The sequence below is a fragment of the Brienomyrus brachyistius genome, chromosome 2 (assembly GCF_023856365.1).
Source record: "Brienomyrus brachyistius isolate T26 chromosome 2, BBRACH_0.4, whole genome shotgun sequence".
In the NCBI taxonomy this organism is placed as follows: Eukaryota; Metazoa; Chordata; class Actinopteri; order Osteoglossiformes; family Mormyridae; genus Brienomyrus; species Brienomyrus brachyistius.
In genome coordinates, this window is record NC_064534.1 from 15,139,770 (window position 1) to 15,152,850 (window position 13,081).

Consider the following 13,081-nt stretch of genomic DNA (forward strand, 5'->3'; position numbering starts at 1 on the left):
CTTGACTGTATGAGCCTACAGTCTGAAGCGACTTTCCGTTTTTAAAAAAAAGTAATTGAGGGCTGACAGCTTCTGCATATTTATCGCTATTTTCTTATTTTACTAGTGATATACAGTAGCCGTGGGATACATCTTCTCTTGCACACACACTATATAAATGTGAGATAGGAGTTGCTGTGGAGTCTCACATTACATTCTACTCGCTTGGGTGGACAACTTTTTGTAGAAGCCAGGTTCCGTTAAAAGCAGGAACCAGATGGCCTGATGCTGAAGCTGAAAATGCCACAACATTTCAAACTAAAGCCCCATCCTCAGCGGGGGAGCAGGGGAAACTGCTGGCACACATATGTCCCGTACATCCTGTTAACGGGGTATATAGCACTGTGGGCAAACACAGTAGGACCAATAATTTCTGTTCCAGTTCACTCATGACAGCTTTGTGTGACACTTTATAATTGTGAAAGGCATTGTATTGACTAAGTGCAATTATTTGTGTTGCCCCATTGCCTATGCCTCCATGGAAACAGGCTGAGCTTCTGACTAACGAGTGTTCAGCACATTACCGTGTCCCAATGCTAAAGGCACTCTCTCATATTTTCTAGCTCTACCACCTGCCACACACCAGCTTTTGCACAAAGTACAATAAAAACAATCTGTGATTTGCGGGAAATCTTGAGATCAATGGAACATTAGATGGATAATTTACTGCCCTACAATTTAGTAAGTCTACAACTGCATAATACTAGCACACTCTATATTTATGAGTAACTCTTGAATAAAGTAGATTAGATGCACTCCGAAAGGCAACAGCCTAAAAACATACAATGATTGCTTTGTAGTAAACCTTACACTGTGTGAATCTCTGACCTGTTATCCTGGACATATTTTATGGACGACAACACTGCAACTGATCATGTTAAGCTACTTAACTTTGGCCTCATTCACTAGAAGACTGACAGTTCTCTATCAGAAACAGAACGCTGTTGTTTATACAGGAAGATGCAGGCTGATTTAAACACTGCTAATTAAATAGGAGTGAGGCTCACTGGGACCATTCAATCTGAACTGAATTCTTCCCCAGTTGCTAATTGGATCAACTCTGATGGATCATGCATAGAATTACAAAGTTAAGAGGCTGGGGGAGTTTTAAGTGTCCTTGGGGGGCCATGTACCTATTAGTAACTGATGCCATCAGCTGATTTGTAAAGAACAGATGGACAGGATTAATTCCCTTGCTGCCCCATAGTGTTCTGCTGAAAAAGAAACTTGATGCACCTGTGTTCCGGCAGGCGATGGATCACTGCCCCCAGCTAAACAAAAGCAAAAGGTCATACAGTGGATTTCACGACGGGGCTTATCCCTGCTCACATAGATACAGCTTAACTGCAAATACTGCAGGATTCCACATGTGCCTTGATAAACAAACACAATTCTGATCTAAGATCATTTAGAAATGATTATGTTACATTTATTTGGCACACACAGTCAAAATGGATGTACAAATGAGCATCTAAAAGCAAGATGAGCCAGAATCTTTGGGGCAATTACGGTTAGGGGCCTTGCAGGATGGCCCAAAGGTGACATCACTCTGCCAGGGCTGTTCCTGGGCATGAACATGGGGACAGATCCTCCTTCACCTGTTAATCTTCACAACACTAAGTTAAAAATTAACTGTCATTGGGAATATTTATTATTACCACAGAGGCACCCATAGAAGAGATTCTGATAATCCATGACTAAGCCAGGATCTCCAGCGATTGTCAACCATGCCTAAGACGGTATAAGAATGAAAAATCAATCACGTTTCCTTCAAGTGAATATATTCTGTAGTTGAAGAAGCTCTCTGTTAATATGTCAGTCATTCAATATGGGGTTTTGTGGGTTTTTTTTTTTTGGCAGGCGAGCAAAAATACTGCATTGGTTGGTAACAGCAGTAAACACAGCATTAGATATTTAAGCATTACACCGACTTCAAAGTTTTTTTTTTTTTTCTTTCTCATGTTTATGATCCTCATATTTGGCTAAATTTGAAATTAAGCTGCCTGCAGGGATCCAATTAGCATTCAGAAAGCTTTAGTTTATAAAACTGAAGGCTCTCCACCTCTTCTTCCCGTAAAATTTGAATATGGATATGAATCCAAATGCATTCCTACTAGCTGTAACAGAAAAGGAACTTGACTAAATGAGCATGTGAGTCTGTGGTTTAGGACGCAGTACCTGTGATCAGAAGGTCGCCAGTTCAAACCCAGGGTCGCGAGAGTGACGTCACCATTAGACCTTTGAGCAAGACCCTTTGGGCAACCTCAACCCCCCCCCCAGACTGGCTGATTCTGCTTCCTCAATTGTATGTTGCTTCAGATCGAAACATCTGCTAAATAGATAGACCTGAATCTAACAAGTGACCCATCTACAAATTATTTTAAAAAGCAAGCCACTTAAAGCACACATAAATACATATAAGTAAAAGTTGACGTTGATGCAATGAACTGTGCAATTCTCCTCCTTTATATAAATCCTGAAATTGTAACTAAAAGAAATACAGAGAATTCTAGCTACACAGGATGTGGTTTGGTAAAAACTCACACCCTCCTTCCCGATGCTTGATGAGTGGCAAGGGACAATTGCGTCTGACAGAAGCACATTTTTGAAGGTTTATAAAGGCAGGGAGACATCTCCCTGAAAGACACATGCTCCAGTTAATCACAGCCCCTTCCCTATTTTGCCTGCAGCCCCAAACCACCTGAAACCTGGAAGTATAATTTTCTGCACATTATTACAGATCCGTGTTAACTGCCAGACACACAGGTGAGAGTAAACAAACAAGCACAGATGGAACAGCAATTTTCTGTCTCATTTATACACGTTCGGCAATGGCATCATGACATCCTTCATCTTTCAAGGGCATAGGGTGCCTCGGACAAAACTGAGCAAATAAAGTTTAACTCCCAGATTTGCATTTCAGTTTTTATGAGTCACGTAGCAAATGCACTTAGTTAATACTAAGTGGATCACACGGCAAATTTTACACTAAGCCTCTGTCGCAGAGCTGTTTTCTTATATTTATCAAGGCAGTTTAATATGATCTATGTCCTCAATTCCCAAATCATTCGTCATTATAGTCCAAATCATTGACCGAAGGCATGGATACTCACTACTGATGTGTTGTGTCATGTTGTGTCAATGTGGAGATTCTTCAATTGGAGAGTTATTGAAAACAGATGCAGACTTAAACCGAATAATAATAATAATGATAATAATAATAATAATAACAACAATAACAACTGATCCTTTATTGATCCCATGGGGAAATTCTCTTTCTGCCTCCCCCCGACTTGCTCTCTGTAGATGAGAGCAAGCTGGCCACAAAGGGCAGCACCCAGGGAGCTGGAGGGTAAGGGCCCTGCTCAAGGACCCGTGGACGTGCTGATACTGGGCTGGAACCAGTGACCTTCTGATCACAGGCACAGAGGCTAAGCCCACAGAGCCACACGCCGCCCCCAAGCCCAGTAGATGTGGCTGATTTCAAGCCAAGCTAACACAGCAGAACATTAACGATTCTCCCCGTCAGTCATGCCATTTAGCATGCATCCCAAATTAACAGATTCACACCATTCCTCCTCTCCTCGGTAAACAAACACAGGGAGTGTGAGTACTGTCTCCTTAGCTTTTCTTGATGCGCTTTGAGAAGTTTAGTTCAGCAAACATCACATATTGGCTGGGGAGTGGTAGCAAAACATAACTGAAACTATACAGTATATAACAGCAAAGAAAACATCTTGTCCTGCGTTTCACTTAAGCAAGTTTGACTTATAACATATAGCCAGCTCCTGATAATACTTGGGTTTTCACTGTCACTTCAAAATGCAACATTCCATAAAGAGGCTGCCACCGAACAATGTGGCAGTGAGGCAGTTCAGAACATGGGCCGTGACAATCAGAGGCAGAAAGGCATAGAAAAGAAGGCCTTACCCGTGCCTGAAAATATTCAAGAAAGCCATATAGGTCCAGCCAAGCGTCACGAAACAAATAAGCGATTTTGCAAATGTTTTTACATGAAAATAAGTATGTGGTGCCATATTTAATGGAGAGGTAGGATTTAAGGAGCTTACATTGTCTGTCCGCAGCTTCTTTGCAGGGCATCCACCATCCAGCGGGTGCAGCATGTAATACAGCCTCACTTTGTTTGCATGTTTCCGACTCTGTGAAGGGGGGGAAATGATAGGATCAAATTAACTTTAAAATAAAAAATTACTTGAAACATAAATACAATCCGATGTCTAAATAGGTCAGGAATAAGCTGTTACAATGTGACCAAAGTAATGCTATGGCATCATAGCGTGGACGGAACTGGTCACGGTCATATTGGGTGTACGAAAATCAGCAGATGTATCTATAAAAAAAGCTTTCACTGATGTTCATGCAGCTCAAAAGCCCTTCAGGATTTTAATTCCTAGAACCAGGAAAAGTAGATTTACAATGGATGGATGGTGAAACAAATGCTGTAGACCATATTAGAACTGGTACAGAAGTGTATCCCCTATTATAGGCTTACTCAGGCAAATAAGTGTCCCTGCAAACACCTGAAAACATAAGTGGCAGAATGTTTTTAATAACAGAAAACGGAGGAAGCACATCGAAGTGATGGGAGGTGGGTGACGGCTTGGCAGTTAGCTGTAGAATCAAGAATGCACTTTTATAGGAAAGGAACAGGAAACCCGGACGCTGGACACGGCTGGCAGGCAGCTTGGTCAGTAAGGGAGTCTTCAAGGGGGCAGAATCGCTGAGCCTTGAGAGGAGGAAATATGCTCCGAGTCCCAATGTACAACAGATTGCCCTGTATTCACTTCAGAGTGGAACCTAAATACAGCCTCAAAGACACTGACCTACTTAAGAGGCATGTGGCTTTATCCGTCATTTTGTAAGGATTGTACTGGAACTGGAGCACATGCATGAGGCATCAAGTTTGGTTAAATCCAGGTTTCTACTCCAGGATGAGCCAAAGGAAAGCAGTGCTGTCTTCAATTCCTCTTCTCAAAGTGGTCAGTTTTTTTTTTTCCTTAATCAAATCATCCTACTCAACCTTTGAGAGTCCAAATTAATTACACATTTACAGTCACTAATTCAGTAGCTCAATGGCTAATGATTTTGAACAGGCAGCTAACGTGCTGGGGCAGACATGATTAGTGTGTCGGACAATATGCCAAGGTCAAACAACTGAAGACAGTCCTTAGAGTTTGCAGTTAACCTCCTGGTGCAAAGAAAGGGAATACTCATCAGTAAAAGCCCTCCAAGGGAGCAGATCAGCTGAGAGATTATACAATGTTAGCCGCTCTTCAGTCCATAGGCTTAAGCTGAGCATAACTTCCCCATTCCTGACCATCTCGACGATTGTACCATTTTAGCGGGAACTGGAAATGATAGCTTAAATGGTCTCTGAATATACTATTGACCAAATTGACCACTTTTATGACCAACCAGCTGTCAGCCATCACACCTTTATTCAAACAGGGGTGGTAATATATCCTTTTGGCGAACATCTACATCTGCGTTTTTTTCCAGTTTCATCGCTACAGCTTGATGTCAGACTACCTGACCGTTAAATTAACTGCTACAGGATAAGCCCCCAGGAAAATAAAATTCTGAACAGCGGCGGACTAATTGATGGACTTAAGGCTGCATCTGCACATGCTGCGATCTATTCAATGGAGCAAAATCCCCTGGCATTACTGACAGGCTTCCTCTCTCACTGCTAGTGATATATATTCTATTCTTGTTTTTTAGATAAGGCAGGTTGTCTTAGATTTAAAAGGTCACTGTGCCCTTCATGCACTCAGGAGTACAGTGGTAGAAAGAGGTAGGATCTGCTCAGCGAATCAATGCGTTAGTAAACGGGTTGCAAACTGGGTGCGGTGAGCTATGATGACACGAAAAGAGACTCACTCTTCACAAGATAACAGTGAAGACTTCCTTTCTGCCATCAACCTCCTCCTGTTAAATTGGCTACTTTGTCCTACGGGAAATTGTTTGTCACCTACATCGGCCCGTGTTGCACCATCAGTCGTTAATGCGGCAGAACAGACAGAGGACACTTTCCAATGATGCTTGAGCTTCGCGCTTATTTAAACCTCGATAAAAATCATGCTAAAAAAATCCAACACTTCATCTTTAAAAACTACACCTTTATAATACACACACGAACACATACATTATAAATGTATTAAATCTACACAAAGCAACTTATACTAAATCCTCTTCCCAAACCCCTCCTCATTTATCAATCTTGTACACGAAGGAAAGGAAATGCTCGACTGACAGTCTGCAATTAGACAACCTGAAAAGTGCAACAACCTAAAAGCAAAAAGAAAAGAACAAAATGGCTGACTCCACACCCACATCTGACATGTGCGATACGTGTCATCTTCTCCTGCAGAGGAACAAGTCAGTTGACTTTCCCACTGAGCTGTCAAGCAGTATCACTACGGCCCACCCCCCCCCCAGTCCATCGTACTGAACCCCGCTCACTACAAGATGCCAGGACTGTGCTACTCAACACAGAGCTGCGCATACCTGGGTTACAATGGTCCATGTTATATTTCGACTTTACAATGGATAACTGTTTTTCAGTTTCAGTACATTATTCAATAAATTACATGAGATATTCAACACTTTATTATAAAATTGGCTTTGTGCTAATGATTTTCCCCAACTGTATGCTAATGTAAGTGTTCTATACATGTTTAAGGTAGGATAGGCTAGGCTATGATATTTGTTAGGTTAGGTGTACTGTATTAAAATGCATTTTCGCCTTACGATAGCTTTATCGGAAGGTAACCCGAGCGTAACCTGGGGAGAGGCTGTGTACGCAGTATGTGGATTTTTGTGTCTATATTTTGCTATTGCGCATTAATAGATTTCAAATGCTACTACAGACCTCAGGTACTACAACGGGTAAAGATTCTGATGCTCAAATTCTGCATTATAAGAACGAACAGAAATATGGAAACACCTGAAGTGTGTTTAATATCACACGTTTTCTGAAATTCACACTATTTTCTGAAAACGTTTTCATCACCTTATGATGATGTTAAATTTGATGTTTCCAGATTAGCCTGCATACTACATTACCGAAATAGCAACCCGTCTCAAGCTCCCTGTAACAAGGTCCCCGTCACCCCCTCCCCGCATCTACACCCTACTCCTCCCACATCCCCCAACACTCCCCACCTCTCCAAAAATCTTTATTAAAAGCCCAACTTTGTGTGGTTTGCTTCAATGCAATCAGGTTCAGCAGAACTGCATCTGTAGCTGTCCCTTCATGTGCCATGACTAAGTGACACTGCTTCAGTTTGGGTGCAGTGTATCTCAAACTGAAATAGGTCCTGGATTGTCACACATATAATGTTCCAGGGAAGTTTGCAAAGGATCTACGTTTTCTAAATACTGTCAGAGTTTACAGGATCGAGTGCCTGCTGTCCTTTCCCTTGCCTGCTGTCACCTACGGTAGCAGTGCCATTTCAATTTTGGTGTGATTTGTCTCAGAATGATATCAGGTGTAGATATTTCTTCATTCATCCATCCATCCATCCATCCATTTTCCAAACCGCTTATCCTACTTGGTTGCGGGGGGTCCGGAGCCTATCCCGGAAGCAATGGGCATGAGGCAGGGAACAACCCAGGATGGGGGGCCAGCCCATCGCAGGGCACACTCACACACCATTCACTCACACATGCACACCTACAGTATGGACAGTTTAGCAAGTCCAATTAGCCTCAGCATCTTTTTGGACTGTGGGGGGGAAACCGAAGTACCCGGAGGAAACCCCATGATGACACGGGGAGAACATGCAAACTCCACACACATGTGACCCAGGCGGAGACTCAAACCCAGGTCCCAGAGGTGTGAGGCAACAGTGCTAACCACTGCACCACCATGCCGCCCCCAATTTTAATATATGAATTTTGAAGTGGAAATAAAATCCATTAAATACACTTTTTGAGTTATCACATTTACGATGTCAAATGTCTTCTGCGGTCACCCTTCCCTTTGCTGATTCTATGTGCTGTTGCTTTAATTTCCTGTCTGGAGAATACAATGATTTGCAGTGATATTTCTGATGATATCCATCTACTAAACTGCAGGTAGTCCTGGGAGAAAGTCTAGTTTTAAAATATCAAGCTATTAGAAATGGAGCGATATTGCTGAGCATTATTGGTAGATGCTTTCAAACTGTGCAATGGCACACAGTCTAGTTGCACATATCTTATCATCACATAGTATTCCAGGGCATTGTTCTGACTTCACTTACGGGACAAGGAGCTCACACAGTGATGTTTGATACTGGAATTATGTCGTCCGTTTTGATCTAATCAAATGTGACCTTCTGTTTGTCAGTTTTTATTTTTACATCAGGGTACATCATTAAACTCACAGCGGCGGCTCATTATATTGTTTCTCAGGTAATTACAGAGCTAGCTGCCCATATGCACCACATCCGTCTCTCCCCCAGCTTCTTCTACATGTAGTAATAACCTTTAAATTTTCTAAAGAAGAGGAATTAGCCCTGAGTGTAGCTCCAAGAGAAACGCGAGAACCACCCAAGACATGTTTGGTAAATCCAAAGACAGCTGTTTTTAGAAACATTTTAAGTAGTAAACTGATGTCAATAATTGGAAATTTTTTGGTTTATTAAATCAAAATGACTGATTTATTAAAAATAAATGAGGCGTATTAAGTGTGTGCAAAGATGAAACCAGCACCTCACTCATCCCATCTTCAGGGGACAGGTTTATTAATATATAAAAAAAGAATAAAAAAATTCTTTCTAGTTAAGTAACATATATTACTTAAGTTGAATACAAACGTGAAACAAATTTATTCAGAAAAACCTTGCAGTGACATTTTTAATGTCATTATCCCCCCCATTGATTCACTGGAGCTTACAGTACTTTATTTTATTTTTATCTCCCGTCGTTTCAAAGTACAGTTTATTAGCAGTTGTGGCAAGCAATTTGACTAGAAGGGATTGCCTTCAGAAGCTTAATGAACTTTTATCAGAAAAGAATTACAAAATTAGGCAGCCATATTTTCTTGTTCTTTACTAATAAACAATCCAGTACAAAAAAGATCAAGATTGTAAAGATAAACTAAGCCAAACTTCTTTGTGACGTCAGGCACTGATGTTGTATATTAAGTCATGGCTTGCAATCTCCATTCTAATTCAGTGCTCTGTGGTCAGGGCTCAGTGTGGGCCAATCAACTTCTTCCACACCAAACTCACCCAACCGTATCTTTATATACCTTGCTTTTCATGCTGGAACAGAAAAAAAGCCTTCCTTGAACTGCTCCAACAAAGTAGGAAGTATAGAACTGTCCAAATTATTTTAGTATGCTGAAGTATTAAGAATTCCCTTCACTGGAACTAAGGGGTATAGCCCAACTCCTGAAAAACAACCTCATACCATTATTTCTCCGAAATTTACAGTAGGCACAATGCAGTCAGGCAGGTAACTCCTGGGATCCACCAAACCCAGACTATCCATCAGACTGCCAGACAGAGAAGCATGATTCTGCTCCGGAGTCCAGTGGCAGCATGCTTTACACCACTCCATCTAATGCTTGGCATTGTGCTTGCTGATGCTTAGCCATGGAAGCCCATTGCATGAAGCTCTTGGCATAGTTTTTGTGCTTTTGTGCCAGAGGAAGTTTGGATCTCAACAGTTATTGAGTCAACAGTGCATTGGCGACTTTTACACACTTTGTGCCTCAGCATCCAGCGATTCCGCTCTGTTACTTTACATGGTCTGCCGCTTTGTGGCTGAGTTTCTGTTGTTCCTAAAAGCTTCCAAGTTGCAATAATACCATTTATAGTTGACTGTGGAATATCTAGAAGGAAACTAATTTCACAAATTGACTTCTTGCAAAGGTGGCATCCTATGACAGTACCAGGCTCTTCAGAACATCCCATTCTTTCACAAATGTTTGCATACCTGAATGCATGGCTAGGTGCCTGGTTTTATACACCTGTACCAACGGTCTGAATGGATCCCTTGAATTCAGTGACTAAGAGGTGTGTTCCAGTACCTTTGTCCGTATAATACATTCCATCCAGTGTGTCATTGGCTGGCTCCGCTGAGTGAGACATACCTGAAACAACTCCCTTGGAAGGTGATCAGTTGCATCCTCCCAAAGTCTCTAAGTCAACTCACCAATGACACACGACCTCAAATCAGCTGACAAAATACAATCAATAGCGTATTAATTTAGGGTGCTCTGGCACTGGGATCAAGTACACTTGTGGACATTCTATTGTTTAAATACAGTGTTTTTTATGGATAAGCCATGGTTTGCATAAAAGTCCAATTATAGCCAATAGTAGTACACATCTCAGGTTTAAGTACAGAATGTCATCCTTCCCAGACATGCATCTCCAAATATCTCCATTTCTGTTCCTCAATGAGGTCTCAGTAGGAGCACAGAGTCCATAGAAGGACCTCACCCACTTTCTTTATGAAGACTGGGTGGTTTGAAGCATGTATAAAAACAGTCATAGCTTTCCGTTGTAGTCTCATAGTCGTACACGATCAACTCTTCTATTAATGTTCCAAAAACCAGTTGTCAGGTGCCAAGTGTCTGATCTGCCTCTGTCCTTCCCACTCATACCGGCTGCAGAGCACCTGACACCCATCGTTCATCTCGAGGGTGGTGAACGTGCAACATGACTCCTCACAGCCTTTTTAAGCTGAGCTTGGCCAGGCACATGCAGGCAAGAACAATCTCCAGGCTTGGCTCCAGGTGCTGGTCCCAGTAACCAGAATTCCAGGAAGGATACTCTGGTTTGACATCTTCCATGGGAGTCTTTGTAATTTGACCAGTCTTTCCCCACTAAAATGTTCATGACTCAAGGAGCTCCAGTCGATGCAGCTCACAAACTCCTCCACCCCACTAAGGCCATGATCCTTGGAGGGAGCCTGGAATCACTGTACATCACACCTAAATTCATATATAAAAAAGACCAGGATAAGCACTTGGAAAATGGATGCATAGAGTTTAAATATCCATCTATCCTGGCATCCAGCCATTTTTCATGGTGGAGCCATTCTCAAGAAGCACAGAATACGTAGGCAGGAGACACACTGACACACTGACACAGTCCATCACACCCATTCACACACACTTTGCAGATGCCAGTCTACCTAAGTGCACTTCCGGGACTGCAGAAAGATATGGGAGCAGCCGCAGGAGATCTGCGCAAAGCCAAGGAGAACAAGGAGAACAAGGAGAACACGCAAACATAAAAATAAACAAACATGCAAGCAGCCATATAGCAACATTATGGGTTTGAACCTACCGCTGAAATTCGTTGCCCGCAGATCAGACACTTGGCCAGTTTGTTACTAAAGTAACAAATTTGAACCCCCCTTGAAATTTGCTTCCACCAGTCAGTGAAATCTACTGAGGGGGGACTCCCTCCCCCCCCCCCCCCCAAATTTATTTTTGGCTACAAGATTGCTAACAAAACAGTGTAAATGTTAAACTGGAATTTATGCATGTAGATTTTATTGATTAAAGTTTAAATAATATAATCTAAAGAATTCACTTAACATATGAGGTCAAAAATTCAGGAAGAAAAAATTGCTGCATGTTAAATTTCTTGTGAAAGGCAATATAAAATAGATTTTTTTTTTTTTTTGTTTTAGGGTTTTCTAAACTTCTAACGTGTGAATTATGGCCAATATCTTATGGTTCTCTTTTTCACATTACAAAATATGTACAATGAGCCCCTAAAACTAATTTAATTAGGGACACACCATTAGTTCTGTCAAGCATTCCCATTCGCATTTTATTTATCATCATTATTTTGCAATAATTTATTATTAACATCCTGTAAATGATCAGCATCATTATTTGCATCATGTTTATATTTTACAAGTCTTTACTCTATTTGCATCTATCCATCCATCCATTTTCCAAACCACTTATCCTTCTGGGTTGCGGGGGGTCCGGAGCTTATCCCGGAAGCAATGGGCACGAGGCAGGGAACAACCCAGGATGGGGGGACATCACAGGGCACACTCACACACCAGTCACTCACAATTATTCTATTTGATATTCAATATAAATTTTTGCTTGCAACATAGTGATTTATGGGTATCATTGTGAAATCACACCTTCAGGCCTTCAGGTTCTACTATGCCCTCACTCTGTGTTGCGTTTGCAGATAGTTCTCAATTTGTTCTCTGCATTTCTGCATGGGTTCCCTCCTTGGGTGCTTCATCATCCTAATTATCATGCGCTTGCTAGTCAGAATGTGTGCTCTCTGATGGACGTCTTTACAAAAAGAAATTGTGTGTTATACATTGACTTAAACGTTGAATTAAAATAATTGAATCATTTAAAAAGAATGAAAGATTACATTTTAACATTAGATTTAAGTTTGGGATGTTATATTTTCCTGTCATTTCCCACGTATTTCAGGAAATTGCAAGTGACAGAAAGATTTAGTAAAACAATTACATAGCACCTGTTGTCACCACTCTGTTAATGACACTTGAGATGCAATTAAGTGAATTTGTCAGCTGACAGACATTTTATCTGTTATCTGGAAAATTTATTCAAGTAGTACCAAGAGACCAGTCACAAGGAAATCTGTTCACTTATGCCAGTGCTGACACAATCTGTTTACCGTTCTTCTGTCTTTCATTTACACGACATGCATACATGCATTAAATGGTTGGATGTTGGGAGAATATAAAAAGGGTTACAAAGTCACAAAAAAATAAAATAACTAAGAACTACAGTACCAGTAGTTCAAGCACAGAGTCAACCACGTCATGCATCGTTTATCTTGTGCTCTCATTCAGTACGAAGTAACTACAGAAGGTCTTTATTTACAATTAAAGTCCACCTTGCAGTGATACTTAAAGCTTCCAAGACAGCATGACAAAGCAAAGGGTATTATTCTGTCAGGGAGAGCATCAGGGAATATTCTTTTATTCAGTACTGAAGGTTCAGTTGGCATAACGCCTTGATTGAACCTTTAATTGCCAGCCCTCACAGTGTAAGCACAGTTTTTCAAACACA

General features: G+C 41.3%; 1 protein-coding gene across 2 annotated transcripts in view; it reads right to left on the reverse strand.

Annotated features, from left to right (window-relative positions):
• zmat4a (zinc finger, matrin-type 4a) overlaps positions 1-13,081 on the reverse strand; it is a 79,696-nt gene that overhangs the window by 41,667 nt on the left and 24,948 nt on the right. For both annotated transcript variants that reach the window (XM_048990973.1, XM_048990981.1), the window contains exon 3: positions 4,110-4,199. In XM_048990973.1, the coding sequence (XP_048846930.1) occupies positions 4,110-4,199 (90 nt within the window). The remainder of the gene's footprint in view (positions 1-4,109; positions 4,200-13,081) is intronic.